A 22,648-nucleotide genomic window follows, 5' to 3' on the forward strand; every position below is an offset into this window, starting at 1 on the left:
TGGGTCAGCATCAGTGGGTTAGCATCACTTGTTAGCATCAGTGTGTTAGCATAAATGGGTCAGCATCAGTGGGTTAGCATCAGTTGTTTGCATCAATTTTTAGCATCAGTGGCTTAACATCAGTATGTTAGCATCAGTGTGTTAGCATTAATGGGTCAGCATCAGTGGGTTAGCATCACTTGTTAGCATCAATTGTTGGCATCAGTGTGTTAGCATTAATGGGTCAGCATCAGTGGGTTAGCATCACTTGTTAGCATCAGTGTGTTAGCATTAATGGGTCAGCATCAGTGGGTTAGCATCGGTTGTTTGCATCAATTTTTAGCATCAGTGGGTTAACATCAGTATGTTAGCATCAATTGTTAGCATTAGTGTGTTAGCATCAGAGGATTAGCATCAATTTTAGCATCAATTGTTTGCATCAATTGTTGGCATCAGTGGGTTAACATCAGTATTTTAGCATCAATTGTTAGCATTAGTGTGTTAGCATCAGTGGATTAGCATTAATTGTTAGCATCAGTTGTTAGCATCAATTTTTAGCAACAGTGGGTGAACATCAGTATGTTAGGATTAGTGTGTTAGCATTAATGGGTCAGCATCAGTGGATTAGCATCAATTTTTAGCATCAGTGGGTTAACATCAGTATGTTAGCATCAGTGTGTTAGCATTAATGGGTCAGCATCAGTGGGTTAGCATCAGTTGTTTGCATCAATTTTTAGCATCAGTGGGTTAACATCAGTGGATTAGCATCAATTTTTAGCATCAGTGGGTTAACATCAATATGTTAGCATTAGTGTGTTAGCATAAATGGGTCAGCATCAGTTGTTAGCATCAGTTGTTAGTGTCAGAGGGTTAGCATCAATTGTTAGCAGTAATGGGTTAGCATCAGTGTGTTTACATTAATGGTTCAGCATCAGTGGGTTAGCTTCAGTATGTTAGCATCAATTGTTAGCATCAGTGCGTTAGCCTAACCTGAAGACTAAACAGAAATAGAGAACAGGAATATTTGTGCTGCTGAGTCTCCTGAGTTTTGTTCAGCACAACCTGAGAAACACTGAGTTTTGTGTGATGAACTTTATAGTTTAGTGGATTAATGCACTTTAATCCACTTTTGGATGCGGCTCTGCTCTCTTGGCTGTGTGCAGTGAACTGATGTCCCTCTTACATTACTTCTGTAGCAGTCAGATTACATTAATTCTGGGTGAGTTTTTCTCTTTATCCTCCTGCTAACATCGACTGTAAATCCACATTTTAAATCTGAAAACATTTTCTTCCTGGGGGGTCATGACCCCGGACCCCCCTAGGGGGTTCACATCTAAAAACATGCTGCTGAATCATCCCTCAGCTGCTGACTTTTCCCGTCTGGTTGGATGCTCAACTTTCTGGAGCTCCCTGATTCAGTTCATCTTTTAGTTAGTTAGTTAGTGTGGAGACAGTTTGTTGTTGTATCTGACTGCACACAGCAGGACTCTCAGACTGTCTGACATGTGTGTTGTTTTGTGTGTTTGCAGCCTGTCAGGATGTCTGATCACAGAGGAAGGCTGTGCTTCTCTGGCCTCAGCTCTGAGCTCCAACCCCTCCCATCTGAGAGAGCTTGACGTGAGCTACAATCATCCAGGAGCCAAAGGAAAGAAGCTGCTGTCTGCTGGACTGAAGGATCCACACTGGAGACTGGAGACTCTCAGGTACACTCAAAAAATATTTAGGCCTAATATGTAAGACTTATGTATTTCAATTACATATAAAATTTCCATCCATTTGAATTGCATAGTTTTGACATATACAAACTAATAAACTTAACATGAAGCATTTTTATAATTCAAACATAAATTAAACAAGCAGGAATATGTATTTATTAATAAATACATATTTATTAATAATATGTATTCTTATTAATACATATTATTCTTATTAATAAATCCAATGTGTTTAAAAGAAATAATAACCAGGTTTATGCAAAATCCCCAATTAACTTAAAATGCATCAAATTAATGCACTTTAAATGAATAAACCCAATGTATTTTAAATGTATCATTTTGAAAACTATGAACAGTGTTTCTGCTGTAACAGTAAATGCCAAAAATAACACCAAATATCCATTCATTCAGAAATCTGTGAAGTCTGTGTCGTTGCCATGGAAACTGCAGGTTGCGTAGCTCCTTTTAAAGAAAAGGGCAGTACGTGAGTGAGTGTTTAAGCGAGAGAGCGATCGTCAGAAAAGTGACGGTGAATGTGAGCAGAGCAGAGGAAAAGGTGAACAGTAAGGTCGTATTCAGACCCAATCAGGCGTTGCGGCGTTCAGCCGCAGGGTGGCGTGGAGGTGTGGGCGTGTCTATTTGTCCTCCGGAACATTATTATTATTATTGATCTGATTCACCGGCACTCTCTCTACCAGCGCTCCCTCTCTGTCTGCATTCACTCTCTAGCTCGCTCGACCACTGCTGCTGTCTCTCTCTCTTTCTCTCGTCTTTTTTACAGTACAGACTAAAGTGTGTCAGTCAGTTAATAAATGCTGCAGCATGGGGGTTAGCTCCAGAGTTAGCAACAATAGGTTAGCCTAACCTGACGACGCTAAACAGATGAATAGAAGCAATGGGGACCGGAGGAATGTGTGGCTGCTAATCTTTAAAAAAACAAAACAAAACAGAAATGACAGAAATCCAAATGCTTAATAATAAATGATGGCATGAATGATGTTTTTGAGTGTATGGAGAGACAATGTCTGATAGAGGAGGAAGAGCTGGAAACATTTTCTCTGTCAGAGCTGATCACACATCTCAACTCAATCTTTGACTTTTTGTTATTTCTAACTGAAGTTTCCTGTAAATGTTGAAAGTTCAACCTGATTAGATTCAATCAGGGTTTCAGAAGGATTGGGATACTGGATTCAGATTGGATCATAGTCTATCAAAGCCCAACCCCACATTTGAACAGAATAATCAAACAGTAGACTAGAGCGATGTAACGTCCATGTTTGCATGCTGAAAGAGAAAGTGCTGCTCTGACCCCCCTCCTCCTTTCAGCCTGCAGCCTGCTGGAGTCCGATGGTTGACACCAGGTCTGAGGAAGTGTAAGTGTGTTTTTCATTTCATTCATCAAAACAAAGCAAACTTCAAACTGTGACATCACTCATTCACATCCTACTGAGGATGAAGATGATGTCATCATCAATCAGATGATCGATCAATAACTGCAGCTGTATTGTGTCTCGTTCTCTCCATCAGATTTCTGTCGACTCACACTGGATCCAAACACAGTAAACAGAAACCTCAAACTGTCTGATAACAACAGGAAGGTGACATATGTGAAGGAGGATCAGTCATATCCTGATCATCCAGACAGATTTGATTACAGGCATCAGCTGCTGTGTAGAAATGATCTGACTGGTCGCTGTTACTGGGAGGTCGAGTGGAGAGGAGACGTTTTAATATCAGTGAGTTACAGAGGAATCAGCAGGAAAGGAAACAGTGTTGACTGTTTGTTTGGAATGAATGATCAGTCCTGGAGTCTGAACTGCTCTGGTGGTGGTTACTCTGTCTGTCATAATAAGATATTAACATCCATCTCCTCCTCCTCCTCCTCCTCCTCCTCCTCCTCCTCCTCCTCCTCCTCTGTCTCTAACAGAGTAGGAGTGTATGTGGACTGTCCTGCTGGCACTCTGTCCTTCTACAGAGTCTCCTCTGACACACTGATCCACCTCCACACCTTCAACACCACATTCACTCAGCCTCTGTATGCTGGGTTTACAGTCTGGTCTGGTTCAGTGTCTCTGTGTTCTCTGTAGGAGGAAGAGTCTCCTCCTGTTAGAGAAACTTTCTCATGTTATTTAGTACCAACCTGATCTCTCACTGCTTGTAAATGCAGTTTCTAAACCAACATGGTTTCCACATGACTGACAGTTTGTTTGACATTTAAAAAGCTGTAAAAAAGAAGCTGATGTTCTCAGAGCAGATAGCTCAGTCTGTTAGAGGACTGTTTGGAGGTTCGGAGGTCGTGGCTTTGATCCTTATGAGTCTCAGTGAAACTCAGAAGCTCTCAGAGAGAAAACCACCAGCGGCTGAAAGTTTACTGAAACGTCAAGTTGTGACCAAGGTTTTTAAAAATGTTGGAAGAGTTTTGCCGACTAACTATAACACACATAATGACAGTAAGTATCCGCTGGCCTATAGAGACTCTTTGTTGTTTTTACTCTTATTTGTTGTTCAATTAGTTGTTTTTTTAATCATATAGTCAATTCAGAAAGCGACATGTTTTTATGTGTCTCTACTGGATGTGCATGTAGAGCTGTAAATAAACATTATGATTCATAGATTCATCAATTCATGGTTTTGTCTATAAAATGTCAGGAAATTGTGTAAATTGTGTAAAATGCTGGTTGTAATTTCACAGAGTCAAAGGCGACGTCTTTAAATGTCTCATTTTGTCAGAACTAAAGTCCAGAACAGTCAAATATTCTGTTTATTATCATGTAAGACAAAGAAAAGCATTCAATCTTCACACCTGAGAAGCTAAAAGCAGAAAATGTTTGCTTCAAAATGACTCAAATGATGATTAAGTGTTAATTTAGTGTTGATGGATAATCAATGAATGGACTAATTGTTGCAGCTCTGGCTGTATGTGAACAGAATATTAGAGGACAAACAGCTGACAGTTTAGCGCCTTACTAAATATCCACAATAAAAAGCTCATTTACAGGATCATCAATCTGTTTACAATCTGTTTGAAATGTTTCTTATTTCCTGTTTTTGTGTTGTACCAAGTAAAGTTGATCATTTGTATGTTTGTTACTCAGGCAGAAATAAATGGAACTGCAGTATCACCTGTTATGTCCAATAAAAAAGGATCATAAATAATAATAGAAGCTTTCATTTGATCTTTATTGTCAGATTCAGAAAAATGGCACTCTAATAATAAGCTGAACATTATTAATAGTTATATTGTTTATTCACACACAGTTTAGCGCAGGGTCAGTTTCTCATTTCTACAACCTTCACACAACTCAACTTTGAATGAAAAGTCACATTTTGATATAAATCATCAACATTAATAGTTATATTTGGAAAATGTGCTTTGGACAAAAAGCAAGTGTTTTCTTCTCCAGGAAGAAAACAGTGAAACACGTGTGTCGGTTAACTTTCTGCACACAAAGTGAATACAGACGTCCGTTTGTCTTCTTCTGCTGTGACCATCAGCGGGTCAGAGGTCAGATCAGGTATGTGACGAGGAGCTGAGAGAGGAAACCAAGAAGAAAGTCAAAAGCTCACAGCTCAACATCCAAACACAGACTGCACACAGAGCTGCAAGCATGGAGGAGAAACCATCACATCTACAGATCCAGGTACAGTTCTCCACTTTACTTTATCACAGAAAAACTCTCATTTTTCTCTTTTTCACTTCATTTGAAAGATGAAGAAAACATCTGGACTCCTGCTGTCAAACTTCATCCAAACTAACAGCTGTTTTCTATTTCCATCATGCTGAACATGCAGGTTTGGAAAAACTAAATCTTTCTCCAAATGTCACCAAACAAGACTTTTACAGTCTGTTAAGAAACTCTTATTATCAGAAATAAACATGTGTCTGATTTTACAGTCCTGAACATTTTCACATGTTGGAAAATCAAACTTTATTTGTGTCGCAGCTTTACAATCCACATTTATGTTGAAATCTGAACCGTATATTTGCTTCTTTATTTCAGGGATTTTTGTATATTTGCTGCTTTTATGTTGTTCTTTTAATATCTGGATGTCTCTGCTTCTGATTGGACATTTATCTCCAATCAAAAAGACAAATCACATCTGTTTCTGCTCTTATAATAATAATAATAATAATAATAATAATAATAATAATAATAAATGAAATGAATAATATAAAATAGAAAGTAAAAGAATCAAACAGCTCTTGGTTTGGTTTTGTCAGATTTGAGTTAGTTTGATTTCAGGAGCTTGAAGTAGAAGGTAAACCAGATTTTCAAACTAGTTTGAAATGAAAGACTGATGCTGCGCTGAAGAGAAATGATGACAAGTTTCAGAGTTTCAAATCCTCTGATCACGTGTTGTTGTTGTGTTTGATTCTTCAGTTGGGCTGAAACATGACGAGTCGTCGGCTGCTGAGCGTCTTCATCCTGCTGTCTGTCCTCACGCTGCTGCTGCCTGCAGCTGAGACACAAACAAACTCCAACTATTCAATCTGGATGACTTCAACTTAACACATTTTCATTCATATGTCAGTGCTTCCTTCTGACCTGTAGGGGGCGCAGTTTCACTCTCTGCACGTCTATCTATCAGTACAAATCCAAATAATGCTGCAGCTGCTAAACTTTAGAAAGATAAATCAAGACTAAATGGAAGGATGACACTTTTATGCTTCAATATATAGAATTATAATATACTCAACATATTATCTATGTTGGTTGGACCAATAGCAGCATTTGAAACTTGTTAAATAAGGCTGATGATTATTCTGTGAAATGGAAATAATGATAATAAGACTATTATTTTTTCTTGCTTTGTTTATATATTGAATGATAGAGTTTTATTGTAAAACATGTTTGTAGTGAAAAGTATGGGAGCTTATGTGGACTGTCCTGCTGGCACTCTGTCCTTCTCCAGAGTCTCTGACACACTGGCCCCATTTACACCTGCTATTAACATGTGATCTGTATCTGGATACATTATCTGGATAATGACATCTGATCAATGGCTCTTTGCATTGACACCTGCTATTAAAACGCCTTCTGCTTTTCTCAGCTGTGCCCACATTGTGATAGGATCCCAATATGCAAATGAGCTGGGCGGAGCTGGCGGACTTGTCAACAAACATATGGTGTCCCAGGTCACAGAAACTGCTGCCATCAACCGACGTCATTGCTTTAGCTGTCAGGAAGAGGTGGAGCCAGGTGACCTTTCACCTTACTGGGACCTTTTGTTTCTTATCAATGTGTCACGCTGTACGGATTGCATTTACACCTGCTGACATCTGATCACGATGCGTCCTGAGTGCATTTACAGCTGCAAGACATTGTATCCATGAAAGCAGATTTCCGTTTTGGAGTAGAGGTTATTAGGGCCTGAGCCCCGAAAGTGTGAAGGCACTATTGTATTTCGTGTGTTTGTTTGTTTCTTTCTTATTATTCCGCCACTTCAGACCTAAATTTAACCCCCTAAAACATGCTCAAAAACTCACCAAATTTGGCACGCACATCAGGTCTGGTAAAAAAATTTGATAAAATGTAAAAATTAACCCCCAAAGTGCCCAAATGTGCTCTCTAGTGCCACCTATGTAACTAAAATGGCCACCACAATATGAGGTGGGGGACAATGATATAGTTTGATGCGGTTTGTTGGAAGATACCATGTTGGTTTTCCTCCTGTCCTCCCCAATTTTGTGAGTCACCAGCCGCCACTGGTGTGGGAGTTGAATGCAGCTCATTTTTGTAGGATACAGCAGAAAGGTCTATATACATACAGTACATTATATACAAACTTTGTATGAAGTTTGGTGTTATTATCATTTATTTTACAATAATTATAGGTCTTATATTTATAATTCAGTAGTGGGGATGACCTATGAGGGGAAGGGAATAAATGGAGTGAGGGTGACAGTTTAGTGATAAAGTGCTGCAGAAAAATACCATCAAAACTAAAATTTGTAGCTCTGTACTGCAGTTTTTCCTTTATTAGGGCCCGAGCACCTAGCGGTTCACTCACACTCTCCATTCAAATATATGAGTGTTTTTCTGTGTCCAGCTGCAGTTACTTATTGTCTCTACACACCTGACAGTACACATGTCAATCACACTTTGACCAGGTCATGTGGGTTAAAAGTCTTTACTTTTCTAAAAATAGACTTGATGAAAATTAGGAAATTAATTTGTTTTACACACAAACTCATCAAGAGTTTTCAATCTACTAATTGAAATTCAAGTGAATGGGCCCAAAACTTGCATAATTTTGATGCCACAGGTGTGAGCGAGACAGACATGTCTCACCCTGCAGAAAATTCTCATCCTCACACCGTTGAGATTTGATGTTTCTTCATGACAGAGGAAGTTGCTATAACTTTATTGTAAATGCTCCAGTCTGCACCAAACTTTACATGTTTGATAAGAGTCCCGGCCTGAACATGTCCACATGACAATATTCCATCAGTGATGCAAACTGGATGAATAGCGCCCCCTATGAAATTTCAGTAAAGCAGCCCCAGCAGCAGGCAAAATAGTGGACAAAGGAAGTGATGTTTATCTCTTTCTTGCACTGTCTGAAATCAGCTCGGGTCTGACGACATCTACACGCCCGTGACAGAAGCCTTCGATTGTACCGCAGCCTGACGTGCACAGAAGGGCGAGGGCCTGTTCAACGCTGCTTGCAGCTTTAATTTCCTTTTATTTTACTCTAACCAATCAGTAACAAGTTAATGTAAGAAAAAAAGAAATATGTTGATTGTCCCCATTCTTAATGTAACCCCCATAAATGTAACAGACTCTAAACACTGATTGATATGTAACCCACATTTTTTGAGTCATTGTTGTAGTTTGACTAAAAGTCCAGAGGGTGGCGGTAAGCGCCTGCAGTACGGGCTGTTGTCAGAAACGATGCAGGAGAAAGAAGGTGGGGGAGTAAGAGAGACACAAACAAGCGAACGGAGTCCAGTATGTGTGCAAGCCAGCGAGTGAAAGAGAGGAAAAGCTGTTGTATTTGTTGAAATCAGTGTTAAAGTTGTCCAGAAGAGACTTACCTCGTTCCGGGATATTATTGATTAGCAGAGGATGAAGGAGGATTGCTATTAGATGTGTTTTTGATGACTATTCTATTCAGTGCTAGCTTAAAAATCCATGTTAGCTCATGCTCACTTTATGACGGTGGATGAAAAAAAACAAACAAACGGAGAAACGTGTTGTTTTTAACTTAAACACAAGCACTGTAAAAATGTGTGATGTGCATTTTCTGACTGATATGAGATGTGAGATATTATTGCTGGCAGAAATCATTGTCTTGTGAATTTTATTTTCCATTCATGAGCATGTTTTTATGTTGATTCTGTGAACATTTAAGCCAGTAATAAGCTGATAAAAGGTTAGAAAATAAGCATAAGATCTTGATAAATGTGCTACTAAAAGGAGAATTTGACATGAAGTGAAGTGAACTTGTACGGTGTGCAGGTTGGTGTTTTTGATGATGGATTTTCTGAGAGAGGACTCCAGCAGGCGGGAGGTTTATCACCGACCACGGCTGTCACGTCTGGGAGAGTCAGAGCCAAGACGCTGCTGGACTTGGACGATCCAGATCTCTGGATTACAGATAAGCTTCAGCAAAATACACAAAAGAGAAAAAAAGGAACTGAACTGAACAAAACTTTCAAGGAAACTAAACTATTCGCATCTGAGGACATAAGGAAGGACTTTAAAATGATATTGAACCGAATGTGATACTATCCGGTTATTAACAAAAAGACTCATTTCATTTATTAATTGATTTATTTATTTATGTGGTTTAATATTTGAAGAGCTCTGGAAAAAGGGAATACATTTAATTTGGTCTATTGTTTTATTTTGAAGGGGTATATATATATTTATTTATTTCATTATTGGTAAAATCTAAGAAATATGAGAAATAAACTCTTTGTTTCTATTTTCACTAGTTGAACTTGTGTTTTACTGATCATCCTCCTTAAAGGGCTGATACGTAAGATATTGGTGTAGCTATTTATTTGACACTTAGTCCAATTCATAGCAAGTAGTGGTCACAATGTGATTTTATAAAAACTCATATTTTAGTATTTGAAAGAAAGAAATTTCCAAGTCTTTGATGAGAAGTGAAGATGTTTTAAAAGTTTTGTGATTTAGAGTTGAAATGAGTTCAGACAGCAGCTTCTTTTTGCAAACAAGAGAGGAAAAACTCTTCAAGACATTCTGGTCTCTTCAGATGTGAGAAGCTGCCCAGAAGTCCATGATAAGCTGAATTCTCCTTGTTATTCATGCGTTTATTGCAACAACACAAGCTGCACTAAAGAGTTGAGACATCCTCATTCAGCTCAGACCTTTAATGTAAAGGGACGTATAACTGTGCCACCAGTCAGGTGTTTTTATGCTGAAATGTCCATGTGCTTGATGTTTGTGTTGAAGACAAAAGCACCGTTGAAAATTCAGATTTCACAACACAAAAACACTATTAGGAGACAGGATCCAACTTCTCCTGCAGCAAAACATTTTCTACAACACAGACACACAATTTCTAGTCTTCACTTCCAAGACTTTGAGAAAGTGAGCTGCAATAAGCGAGGTGGCTTCTGGATCTGTTGCTTCTGAAACGGAAACATAAATGAAACACACTACGGCCACATGGACTGAATGAAGAGCTGCACTTCAACTCTTATTATTTAGCTTTGATACAATTTGTGTGAAATTCATTTGAGGTTTGTTGTTTTGGCTGGATTGATGTGTTTGAACTGAACCACCAGATGGCGCCATAATGTGTAAAGCAAACACAGGTAAGAATGCAGGTGACACAGATGAGGCCTGATTAGCAAATGATGCGATGATCCTATAGGATGGTTTGAAGCCAGTATTCCTGTTTGACCCTGATGAAGGCGTAAGTCCAAACGTTGGCTTTGATTCAGCACCATGATGTTTAAATAAAGTCTGGAAAGCTTTTCTACTCACATTCTGTGCTTTATGAAAATATACATGACAATAAACTATGTTGAGGGAAAAACAATGGCAGGAGCACAAGATATTTAATGATCCAATGAGACAGACTCATTCAAAGAATGACATCATAGTAGCAGGCTCTGCAAATGGAAACAGTTGTCTCTCTCAAAACTACGTAGTGCACCTTTAAATAAACTGCATATGATCACAGTCATTTAGTTTGGTTGTGGGTTTTTCCAGGGAGCCCACAGAGACACGAGTGGACTCCAAGGCTGGAAAAACACTGACTTACCCGACCTGATTCCAGTAGGAAGTATATGATGTGTCCACCTTTTAAATGCAGGATGTGAAATATTGATCCACAAAGCTGATGTTGGCAGTGTCCAGATACAGGCCTGCTGCCACCCACATCCTGATCATGTTTCACATATTGGCCCTCAGGGTTGGTAGATTTCAATGGTCTTCACAGCACACACAAAGTAAAGCATCACATGCTGCACATCACACAAGAACGCCATCTGACATCTGTCCAAAGATGTTCAACATTTATATTAGTTTCAAGCCCAAAGAATAAAGCTAAATACATGCTGTTGACTATTGTGGAGGCTCTGCTCTTTTACATCCCATAATCCCATGAATGAGCAGCAGGAAGGCAGCTGCAGCTGGCTTTGTAATCCACAAAGAGTCCATCAAAAACAATCCCCAAAATAATTCACTACAGTCACTAAACAAAGACAAACACTCACTTATTAAATGCAGTTTTTAACACAGTTGCACATAATTGTGTTTTTCTCACCTTCAGAAACCACGTGGCTCAAACACATTTGATTTGTGTGGATTTTGATCACATTCAAGAGTGTTTTTGTGATCGATTGATGATTGATGAATAAATATGATCAGCTAACCGATCAATAAACACATTACATACATAGTAATGAAAAGCAGCACACTGTGGTTAGCTGGCGGCTAACGGCTAACCGAACAGGCTGTACGACAAACGTGCACGTTCACGTCACTTCCTCTTGTAAAATACAGCAAACAACGTGCACATAACAGCGCTGCAAACCTCACTTACCGGCAGCTGAAGTTCTCCCTTTTTACAGTGAAATGAAATCAAATCATTGTTATTTCTCCCGCCGAGCGTCTGTCTGCAGCAGCAACTCAGTTACTACTGTTAGGACACGTCACCATGACCTCAGGTGAAAGGTCATCATGTGACTGACGGCAGCGGCCATGACGGTCATTTTATTTAGAGATAAATTATTATTAATTGTTAAATGTTCTTCTTGAAGGGCCACGAGCAGGCCTTCACAAACATTAAATCAATAAATACATACAAATAAAAATAAATATGACTTGACAAAAGGGCAGTTTGGACATCAGGGGGCAAAGGTCAACTCCCCCCGCCCCCAGGTATTACTGTCAGTGCTGTATGTGGAGAGTTGTAGTTACTGACAGTGACCACTGGAGGGCAGTGATCATGACAGTTTCTCTGTGAGTCACTTTAACAGTCAAATTACATCCAGATCAATATGAAGCATCAATGTTTGTATTGATGACATCACTGCTGGTATCAGTGTGGTTAACAGCAGTCATTAGTACAATTCTAATAACAATATTTAAGTATTTTATCATTTAAAAACACTTCCTGTAATCTGTGTTCATTAAACTGACAGCGTGCAGTTTATCTTTTCACCAGCAGAGGGCGCCAAAGCTTCATCAATGAAGAGTAATACTCCACCTTTAATGCACATATTAGACACATTCTAACTGTACTGATCAATAATCAATCATTATTCCTGCAGTTATGATAAGTGAGTCACATGTGATAATAATAAAGATAAAGATGTGTCGAGGCTCCTCAATGATCCTGTTAAAAGTCACTTTGATCACAGTCTGATTCTTCTGAGCTGACTGACTGCAAGGACTACAACTACCCATGATGCCCTGCTCACTGAATCAGCCAATAGCAAGCCTCCAAAGGTAACGCGTCAGCGCTGAGGTCATCAGTGCGCAGACTCAGAGCTGTTTCACAACAACACTGCTGCTGTTTCCTGTTAAATATCAGACTGGAATTATTACATGAAAAATATCAACTGGTAAAAAGTCTGAACTGTAAATAAATGAGAAACAGCTTCAGCTTCTTTTGAACTTTCATCCTGTAAAATTCTTCCTTGTTGTTTTCTGCTAATTTCAACCTGAAACTAGTTAATAATATGATGCCAAACTTCAGCCCTTCCTTTAAAGATACTATTTAATAAAATGACTCTTATTCAATTGTTTTATGGAAACATTTCACATCCTCAAGTGTAAATTTACTAACAAAAAACAATATTTGCTGTAATTATAAAGCAGATGGAACATTATATAAACACTATCTCAACCTTCTTAAAGAAGAAACCCGTCAAAAGCATTAAAATCTGTAATATTGATCTTTATCTACATTCATCTCCTTTCTAACTGATGACTTGATTTATTTTGGCTCTTTTTTCTTTCTTTTTTCACTTGTTAGATTCTCCTTGTGACTGGTTTTCTGGATTCATGTTTCACATTTGAGGCTCAGATCTACAATTGTAGGACCAAGAACTTGAAACTTGTCACCAGCTGCTTTTGTCTTTGCTGTGAGCAGTTTGACTAAAGAATGATGTTTGTTTTTAGAGGCTCAAAGAAGGAAGTTGGATCCTCTGGAAATGCTGTTTCATCTGGACTCTAAGATTTCAATCTCAGGTCTCATTATTATTATTATTGTCAGGTCTCAGCTGCTCAGAACTCAAACACTTCCAGAAATGACATCAATAACCAGCAGATGTCATATTGTTGGAACTTTTTTCATGTTTCATTGGTCAAATAATGATTGTTCCAACATGCTCATGAAGACTTAAAGCTTGGTGATGTTTGATCTTTTTCTGAGGGTCAACAAATCCCATGAAAAGACCAAAACCAAGAATGAATGAGTTGTGCTGCTCAGTATTGTCTGTGTAGCTGAAGCCTCATATATCTTATTCCTCTGTTGTTGTCCAGAAACTATTAAAAACACAGCAATGAGCCACAGTGTTGCACTGGGTGACATGTTCCTTCATTCCAGTGAAAATGGCCTCTGTAGTTCATGTTGAGTCACCGTCCTGCTGCTGTAAATACTCACTAGAGCACCAAATCCACATCTGGAAGTTACGGCAGCGCGTTGCTGCCACCATGACAAAAAAACTGCTCAGTTTCTCCACATAAGCAGAAAACTTTCTCCTCTTTTTCATGCTGTTTCTAGCTGTCTGTCATTATTCATAACATGAGGTCCAGTTGTAGTTTTGACTAATAATTTCACAATGAATCATTTCTTCATGAGCTCTTTTTGAACAGCAGAGGAGACATCAGCACATAAAGATAACACACATCACTTGCAGAACCAGTTGTTTTTCTCATCATAACCAGTAACTTTCTTCTTCTAATGAAAAGCTTTTCTCTCGTATCCACAAACTCAGCAAATATTTCTTTCTCATGGTGGCAGCGATACTCTCCCATAGAAAATAGTCCCAAACTAATCCCATATATATTCCTGTTTGAATAACATTTGCTTCAAACTACAAAACCCTGTTGTTTTAGGAAATCATTCAGCTTTTTAAAAAACATTTTCAGTGGGAACAAATGGGATAGGAGGTCGGGGAGGGAGGTTGTAAAGTATTGAAGTATTCAGAAGAACCTGAAACTAGAAAACAAACATGAGCTGATCAAAGATGGCTCCTCTGAGAAAGACACACAGTTAGTCAGTTAGTACAACAGATGAAGCCGACTACAGCTGTTCCCTCGTCTGTTTTTCTTCTTCTCTTGATGAGATTCACAGTGAGAAATCCAGCGTATTTAGTCTGCACGCTGTCTGCTTTGAGGAAACCGAATTTACTCTCAAAACCTGCTTAGAATGAGTGTGTAGTAGCTTGTGGATTTGGGACGCAGTGATGTTAGAAAAGTCCTAAATGAGTGGAGCGGAGACTCTTCTATCTTTGACTGAACTCAAGTAAAACTAGAAAACAGGAAGTTTGAAAGACTCCATGTTAAAGCAGCTGAAACAGGAAACATCTGTGCTGTGAGTCTGAGCTTTAAATAACCACAAAGCATCAGCATCAATAACTCAGAATACAGGAAGTGAAAGCGGCTCTCAGTGCGTGTTAGAGGCTGAACATCGTCTCTACTTGTGTTTTCATTGAACAGACTGAACATCATCATGTCAACTGATTTCTGTAAATTGATCTTTGGACACAAAGCAGAAGCTGAAACACCTTCACAGTCATGAATGATGTATCTGTCCACAGCAGGTGGATCATATCTAGAAAGAATAGAGTTGAGTTGAGTTCAGTCTGATAGAAACACAGTCAGAGCTTCATCTCAACTATCATTTATTTCATATCAAACATCAACAAATGTACAAGTCAGAGTTTGAAATGTAGTTAACCTGTTAACTTAGGTTCGGGAGCAGAACCAGGTCTCAACCACACCTCTAATCACCTGCCAAGCCTACTTATGCTGGGTCAACCCATCCTGCCCTGTTTGTCTCAGATTTCTCGACCCACCCTCCCTTTCCCTTCCATCTTCCGACCTCATCCCTTCATCCCTTCCTATTCAATCCGGTGCATACCTCTCCCATGTCTCATTCTAGGCACTGTCTGAAGGCCCGTGATCAGCTCGGGTGGATATACGTGCCTGCGATGGAACCCCCACACTGAGTCTCCCTCCGCCCGGTCTTCGGTACATCCTCCCAGACCAGCCTGATGACATCTTCCCTCTATCTCACCCACATCCATTCATCTATTCTCAATAACTCCTGTATTCCATTAAACCTTTAAACGACATATTGTTGTGGCGTGGTTCTTGCTAGTGAACATTGAGTTAAAGAGGAAGGACTGAAAGACTTCCTGATTCAGACAGAGGAGGAGCTGCTGCTTCATCTGCTTACAGCACATTCAAACCACATCCACCATGGAAACGCTCACCATGGAAACGCTCCGTCATGGAAACGCTCCAGCAAGGAAACGCTCCAGCAAGGAAACGCTCCGCCAAGGAAATGCTCCACCAAGGAAACACCCCGCCATGGAAACGCTCCAGCAAGGAAACGCTCCAGCAAGGAAACGCTCCGCCAAGGAAACACCCCACCCTGGAAACACTCCACCCTGGAAACGCTCCAGCAGTTCTGCTCTAACTGTGCCTGCAAGTGCACAGCGATGCAGCAGCAAAACACTTCCTGTAAAGGTTGGAGACAGCGGGTCGCCACTCAGCTTTTTACTGTGAAATGAAATGATGATGATTACAAATCAGAAAAGATGCATAAACAACAGTCACAGCAACGTTATTGTGAGAGTGAATTAGTAAGGTTAGGTTACTGGATTCACTAAAGTATTAAATAGCTGTCTAATAAACACATGTTCACACAGGAACATCTGTTCAGACGCACAAACATGATTTCTATGACTGTCACTGAGCGTTTGAACCTTTCACAAGTTCACACAAACATCAGAGCTGTTGAGGAGACGCCCTGCAGGGCTGTGATTGGCCAGCAGTAACAGGAAGTTGATGATCACCTCCAACCAATCAGGTGCATCTGTATGAGGACATGTCAGCGTTTAGTTTCAGGGTGATGATTGATCCTTTCATCAGCTGTGATCGTCAACAGATCATCGCTCTCAACCTGCAGCAGAGTCTCTACTTCCTGTGTGAGTGTTTTTCTTACAGTCGACTGTGTTAAGTTCAGTTTATTTGATTTATTTATTGGAGCTGCAACATACAATTATGCACAGGCAGCAGTTCACTGTATTTAGTGTTTGTAGAGAAACGCTCATTTACAACAGCTGTCCACAGGAGGCTTTTTTACAAAGTTAAAAAGAAAGAAAATCAAACTCCAGGTGTGTCTGTACAGGGGTGTTAGGTGTGAGAGCAGTGTTGTTTCTCTTTCAGCCATGATTTAACACCTCTGTTGAAAACATTAACATTGTGTTGCATTTTCAGCTCCATAGTTTTGCTCCTTTAACAGAAAAGACTGATTGTCCAGATGAGGTTTTGTGCAATGTGACAGTTAGTGTTTGTTGAGGCTCGTGTGCTGACTCTGCTGGAGTGCTGCTGTCTTCTAACAAACTGTGTGAGGAAGTAGCTGCTAACCGACCAATCAGAGCTCAAACAGCAGTCAAACTATATTTATACTAAACTTATATTGATATACATGTTTATATGTGGGGATTTCACAGAGCTTCAGTTACAAATGAGAGAATCAAAGTAAATACAGTTGTCATTTCAGTTTGATGCCAGTTAAATGTTCCATCTCTGTAACAGGATGTGATGATCAATGGTGTCAAATGCAGCACTAAGATCTAACAAGACGAGTACAGAGAGAAGCTCTTTGTCTGATGCAGTCAGCAGATCATCAGTAACTTTCAGCAGCTCTAAATCCCGACTGAAACCTGCAGTTAGTTCAACACAATGTTCAGTGATGGAGACGTTAACATGATGGAAAATGATGCCTGGTTTTATTATCTACTACAGTAATTCTCACTGGAAATGATGGATACAGGAGATTTGATGAGCTAAATGGACGAGAGGCAGCGGATCAATTGATCGGGGTCTTTTCATGCTGATAGTGAGGACAGTGAGACAGAACGGATCCTACAGTGTGAGAGGCAGTTATGTAGGTTTCATCAGTCTAGAGACGACACACACAAACCACACAGCCTCGGTTCTTAGAGGATTAGATATTTCTTAAATCAACAACCATCCATATCTGACATTTATGGTAGAAAGAACAATATTTAGCAAAGTGTAGGATGAAGTAAGGAATAGTGGAGAATAACAAGTAGCCGTACAAATATGTTGTATTTTTTATACTGAATATACTATATATAGGGTTTGGTATATGTATGTGTATATATATATATACTATATATATATACACATATATTTATATTTATATTTACAACTTTAGTGGACTCTACAAATACAAAATACTTCAAACCTACAAATATCACATATTTCTTGGTGTTTTTATGGCACATTTTTGCTCAAATGCAACAAAAACAAACTCCTGGGTGATGGAAGTGATTTCTGATTGATTCGTTACCAGAAGATCAATCTTCCAAATCATAGTGTAAAATATTCAAGCAGTTTAGGGTTAATATGATGTTTATAATTATATCCACCATAATTACTGTTCCACATGTGACAATAACCTGTCAGTAAGTGAAGATACTGAGCAGGTGACAGAATAAAGTGTAACACCGGCTGCGGGTCACTGTGACGTCACACCTCTCTCTTCCCGCCTATTTCCTGCCTACATTTACTTTCTCTTTCTCTGACATGATGGCGCAGATTCTTTCCTCCATCTAAAGGTAATGTAACCGACAGTTTCAGTGTTTGACTCTTTAATGGCTGTTTGTTCATGTTGTTAGTGCTAACTGCTGTTAGCTTAGCTTAGCTCCTCTAGAAACAGCAGAGCTTTGATAACAGTCCACTCAGGACGTTTATCCGACATTATTTAAACCGTTTCCGGCCTGTTTGAGGTCGCTGTGATATCCGCGGATCGGGCGGACCGGGTCATAAAAATGAACATTGTGATTAATAACAGATGGGTTGCAGGTTGATGAAATAATCCCGCAGCAGAAACCATCAGTGCGTCTCATTAAGAGACACAGCAGCGTAACTTCATTGATGATTAAACCTCCAGACACACAGACAGGACCTGATGTTAATTAATGTTAATTAATGTTAATTAGTGTAAATTAGTGTTATGTTAATGAATGTTAATTAGTGTTAATGAATGTTGTGAGTTCTTCTACACACAGTCCAGGTTCAGACAGGGAGACTGTTTGGAGTAAAGCAGCGTCCTCCTGATCAATCCTGAGCTCCATCACAGCTGTCTGATCATTTAAAGTTTCATTCTGTTTCTCTGTCCTGTCAACTTTATAACTACAGTTTCTAGTTTTACTGTTTAAATGTCCCACGATATCTGCTGCGGTGACGTCACATGGAAACCTTTAGTTCCTGAAAGCAGCGAGAGGGATGCTGCTAGTGAGGAAGCATTATTTTCTGATTGTTTAACGGCGGTTAAGTTCTGGTCTGAACACGGGCTACACAACAGCGTCAGCTCCCGGTCCCCCCATGCAGACTGTCCCTGATATTCACACAGTCGATCCGGTTTATTGGTGGAGCGACTCTGCCCGCCCCCTCTATCTCTCTGTGCGTACCTGTCATACAGAGCAGCGAGGCGGATTAAAGGCGCAATATTCCCGCCTTGAACAGAGTGAGTAAAAGGGACTAATAAGATAACTTGGGGACAGCGCTGAGCTCTGTTACCCAGTTATCTGCTCTCCAGATGTGTGTGTGTGTTTCTATGTGTGGTTAGTAAGAGGAGGAAGGAGGTGGAAGCACTAAAGAACAAAGATGTTGCTTTTATTTTCATAGAGTGTCACATGGAGAATTGTTTTTCCTATTTTCTCCGCGTGACGCTCGCGGTTCTCAGCAAAAATATAGAAATGATCTGTTAACAGTCATATTAACATCATACCAGCAACATTATTTCAATGTCTATATCTGTAGAATATGTCACAGACAGGAAGTGTCACTACTGTGGGTCAGTCTGGGCGGTGCAGCCGCGGCAGGAAGCCTCTCTGGCGCTGAACTCCACTACTTGTTCTTATTAAACTAAATATAAATGAAATTTATGATAAAATGACATGAAACATGCTATTATTGATGTCCATTATCAAAGCCAAACTCTATGTAGGAAGACAGAGCTGCAGCAGCAACGCTGTCTGTGCGAGATGCAGCAGTTCAGTGACTGATAGTCATGAAGGTTGTAATCAGGACCCATAGATCTGACGTAATGGCTGCTTCCCAAGTCTCTTAAACTGCATCCACGTCTCCCTCACTGGCGTCTTAGTCCCTCCCACCGAGGATGCAGGAGAGACGTAAGGAAACCAAGCGAGGAGAGGAAACAGGAAATGTGTTTTAAGAGACATGAGACGTCCTCTTCTCTGAAGCGTCACGTGAAGCGACGTCCGTTTCTGATGACGCCGACAGCTGATCACAGCTGGATCAGCTAATCACAGCTGGATCAGCTGTCAGTCGGCTTTAACAGCTGTAGAAACTTCTGATGGAGTTAGTGTCTGCACACGTGTGCACTGTGTTAACACTAATAAAGGTTCACAGTTATCACCACTAGAGCAGCTGTTTCCTCTCTGCAGCCTGTTTCCTGTTTAACAAACACCTCAATAAAAACCTGCATTCTGTATTTATACTGTGTCCTGCTCAGACACACAGGAACCATTTCTACTGGCAGAATGCGTTTATACTATTTATCGATTATTTGCATCTGTATTTTTTGATAATCCTGATAGTGAATTCATTATTTAATAACCCAGAATATGATCAGAGTGTCTCCTGAACACTGGGAAATATGTATTTGGCTAAATGTTTCAGGGAAAATGGAAATGATGTAACTCAGGACGTTCAGGAACTTTCAGCCTCACATGTGACTGAAGGGAAATGACAATAAATGATGTAAAATATAAATGTGTTTAACTGTTATTATGGATCAAATTAAAGTCAGGAAGAGTCTGTCTGTCAGCAAGAAACAGTTTAATGGAGGAAATAACATCATGAAAAGAAAAATCTTTCTAATACATGAAGAAAGTTGTTTATGGTTCTTTTGTTGATCAGACCGACAATTAACAGATTTTAAATATATGATGAATCAGAAAACAAGTAAAGCATAAAACTTGGGAGTGAAACATTTAAATTGAATCTATAATCTGTCTCCACTTCGGTGTGAAACTGCAGTGATGTATCAGATCAATCTGATCAGCTGCAGCGTCCCGTTCATCACGCCCTCCGACCAGCCGTCGCGGTTCTTCTTCATCACGTAGATGACGGCGCCAAAGCTCGTCTTCTTCGTGGGGAGCGTAGTCGTAGATGGCCGCCGCTGCAGGAGAGAGGGAGGTTCAAAAGAAGATCATTAATATTCCTGAAAGGAGGAAAATAATAACGGCAGTTTTCTTTTTTCCTACATGTCAAACCTGATTAACAAGACGTCTCTAATGTAACTAAACTAATTAAACTAAAACTTTCTCCTCTTTTTCATCCTGTTTCTAGCTGTCTGTCATTATTCATAACATGAGGTCCAGTTGTAGTTTTGACTAATAATTTCATAATGAATCATTTCTTCATGAGCTCTTTTTGAACAGCAGAGGAGACATCAGCACATAAAGATAACATACATCACTTGCAGAACCAGTTGTTTTTCTCATCATAACCAGTAACTTTCTTCTTCTAATGAAAAGCTTTTCTCTCGTATCCACAAACTCAGCAAATATTTCTTTCTCATGGTGGCAGCGATACACTCCCATAGAAAATAATCAGCCATATGCGAGGTCAAAAGGTCAAAAGCACAGTGGTGTTTTTATCTCTAGGATGCTGTTTGATGTTTCATCTCTAACTACAGTTGTACATGTGAATATACAGCAGCTGTCATTTCTATGAAGCAGATTGTGGAGAAGCAGGTGATATGATTGAACTGATGCTTTCAGTTGTTTCCTCTACAGATGAAGGTAGAAAGTCTCTGTGAACATGATAGATTTTGGATTACTGGACTTCCTGTTTCCTGCTCTGACTTGATATAGTAGAGTGTAAATAGAGGAAGTGACTCCTGAGCGCCTCCATCAAATCTACATTTGATTCTTTGCAGTCTGAATTCACATCTTCACAGTAAACAAAGGTTGATGTTTGTTGTCAGTGATCAGGAGGTTTATTTGTTCTGAGGTTTTTACAGCATGTTAGAGTCGGAGCAGGAAGGCGGCTGTAGGTTACACATGTGTTCTATTAAAGCAGCTGATCTTTGAGCTCTGAGCTGCAGGTTCACACTGGTTTATGGTTTTACTGGTGTCCAGGTTCAGTGTTTCAGTGTGACAGCAGCCTGCAGACACAGAGGACTGATGAAGCTCTCAGATGAATAAAGCTCTTTTTCTAAACAGACCTGGTCCAGACAGCAGAGAGCTGCAGAGAGACCACGTTCATGGGAAGAAGTTGAGTAAGTGGAACTTTGTTTGGTTTGAATCCTCTTCATCACCATCTCTAATGTTTCCTCTTCATCACAATCAAGCTGCTGTTTGTTTGTTGGTGTGTTGACTTCCAGAACAGAAGAAGACTCATCATTTCATCACTGATTTCTCATGTCTTTGTTAATGACTCGATGCCACATAGTTCATCCAACAGCAAATAGTCAGAATGACAGCTGGCTGCCTTTAAATCAGAGTCTACATGTAGAAACACACATTTGATTTGCTGATGACTGAGAATAATAATGAACCTGTCTGTGTGTCTTCATCAGGTGCTGCAGGTTACCAACATGGAAAGGTATTAATTACACTCAACACTTCACATTACAGTTGATACTGTTTCATCCTCGCTGTTCAGTCTGACTCATAACAATAGTATTAAAGTAGAATCCTGACATCAGATCCTGATACAGAAACTGGACTTTGATCATTAATCATTTTTATCAGTTATTTTATAACTCAATGAACTCAATGACCTGTCAGTTAAATGTCTTAAATCTCATGAATCTAAATGTAACGTTCAGCTTCTCTTCACATGAACGTCATGATGAGTTATTTATTCTAACAGCACACACTTAAACACTGAGAAACCATCAATACAACAATAAATCTACAAATACATGAAGAATAAATGAGTGACAAACATCCATAAAGTGTCATCCTGTTGTGAGTCTTCCTACCTGTCCCTCCTCCTCTACAGGTGGAGCTCTGACTCGTTCCAGGAAACAGCTCACCTGTGGCAAACACTTTTCTGACAGAAGTGGAGTGGAGAGTCTTTGTCTTCAGCAGTTTGGATGTTAACTGTAAGTTTGCTTTGTTTCATAGTTGAACTTTCTCTTTAGTAACTTCAGGGTTTGTTTCTTGCTGTGTGATGTTTTTATTTCATCAGAAAGTTTAGAGAACTCTCATGTTGGAAGATAAA

The 22,648-nt window shown here is 39.6% G+C and overlaps 3 protein-coding genes across 10 annotated transcripts in view; 1 reads left to right on the top strand and 2 right to left on the bottom strand.

The window, feature by feature from the left end:
- LOC137176846 (NLR family CARD domain-containing protein 3-like) overlaps positions 1–22,648 on the bottom strand; it is a 376,610-nt gene that overhangs the window by 234,893 nt on the left and 119,069 nt on the right. The window lies entirely within an intron of this gene.
- LOC137176844 (NACHT, LRR and PYD domains-containing protein 3-like) overlaps positions 1–22,648 on the top strand; it is a 277,333-nt gene that overhangs the window by 221,590 nt on the left and 33,095 nt on the right. Inside the window, exons 15-17 of one of the 8 annotated variants that reach the window (XM_067582822.1) lie at positions 1,509–1,682; positions 3,021–3,067; positions 3,222–4,701. The exons of 6 other annotated variants lie outside the window; for them this stretch is intronic. In XM_067582822.1, coding sequence (XP_067438923.1) covers positions 1,509–1,682; positions 3,021–3,067; positions 3,222–3,781 — 781 coding nt within the window. In that variant the 3' untranslated portion in view covers positions 3,782–4,701. Of the gene's footprint in view, positions 1–1,508; positions 1,683–3,020; positions 3,068–3,221; positions 4,702–22,648 lie in introns of those variants that run through there. One more of the 8 variants, XM_067582823.1, reaches the window with a different exon arrangement.
- Positions 1–22,648, bottom strand: part of LOC137176849 (NLR family CARD domain-containing protein 3-like) — a 232,215-nt gene that overhangs the window by 151,816 nt on the left and 57,751 nt on the right. The gene's annotated exons all lie outside the window — the stretch shown is intronic.

Source organism: Thunnus thynnus, chromosome 24, assembly GCF_963924715.1.
Source record: "Thunnus thynnus chromosome 24, fThuThy2.1, whole genome shotgun sequence".
Taxonomy (NCBI): domain Eukaryota; kingdom Metazoa; phylum Chordata; class Actinopteri; order Scombriformes; family Scombridae; genus Thunnus; species Thunnus thynnus.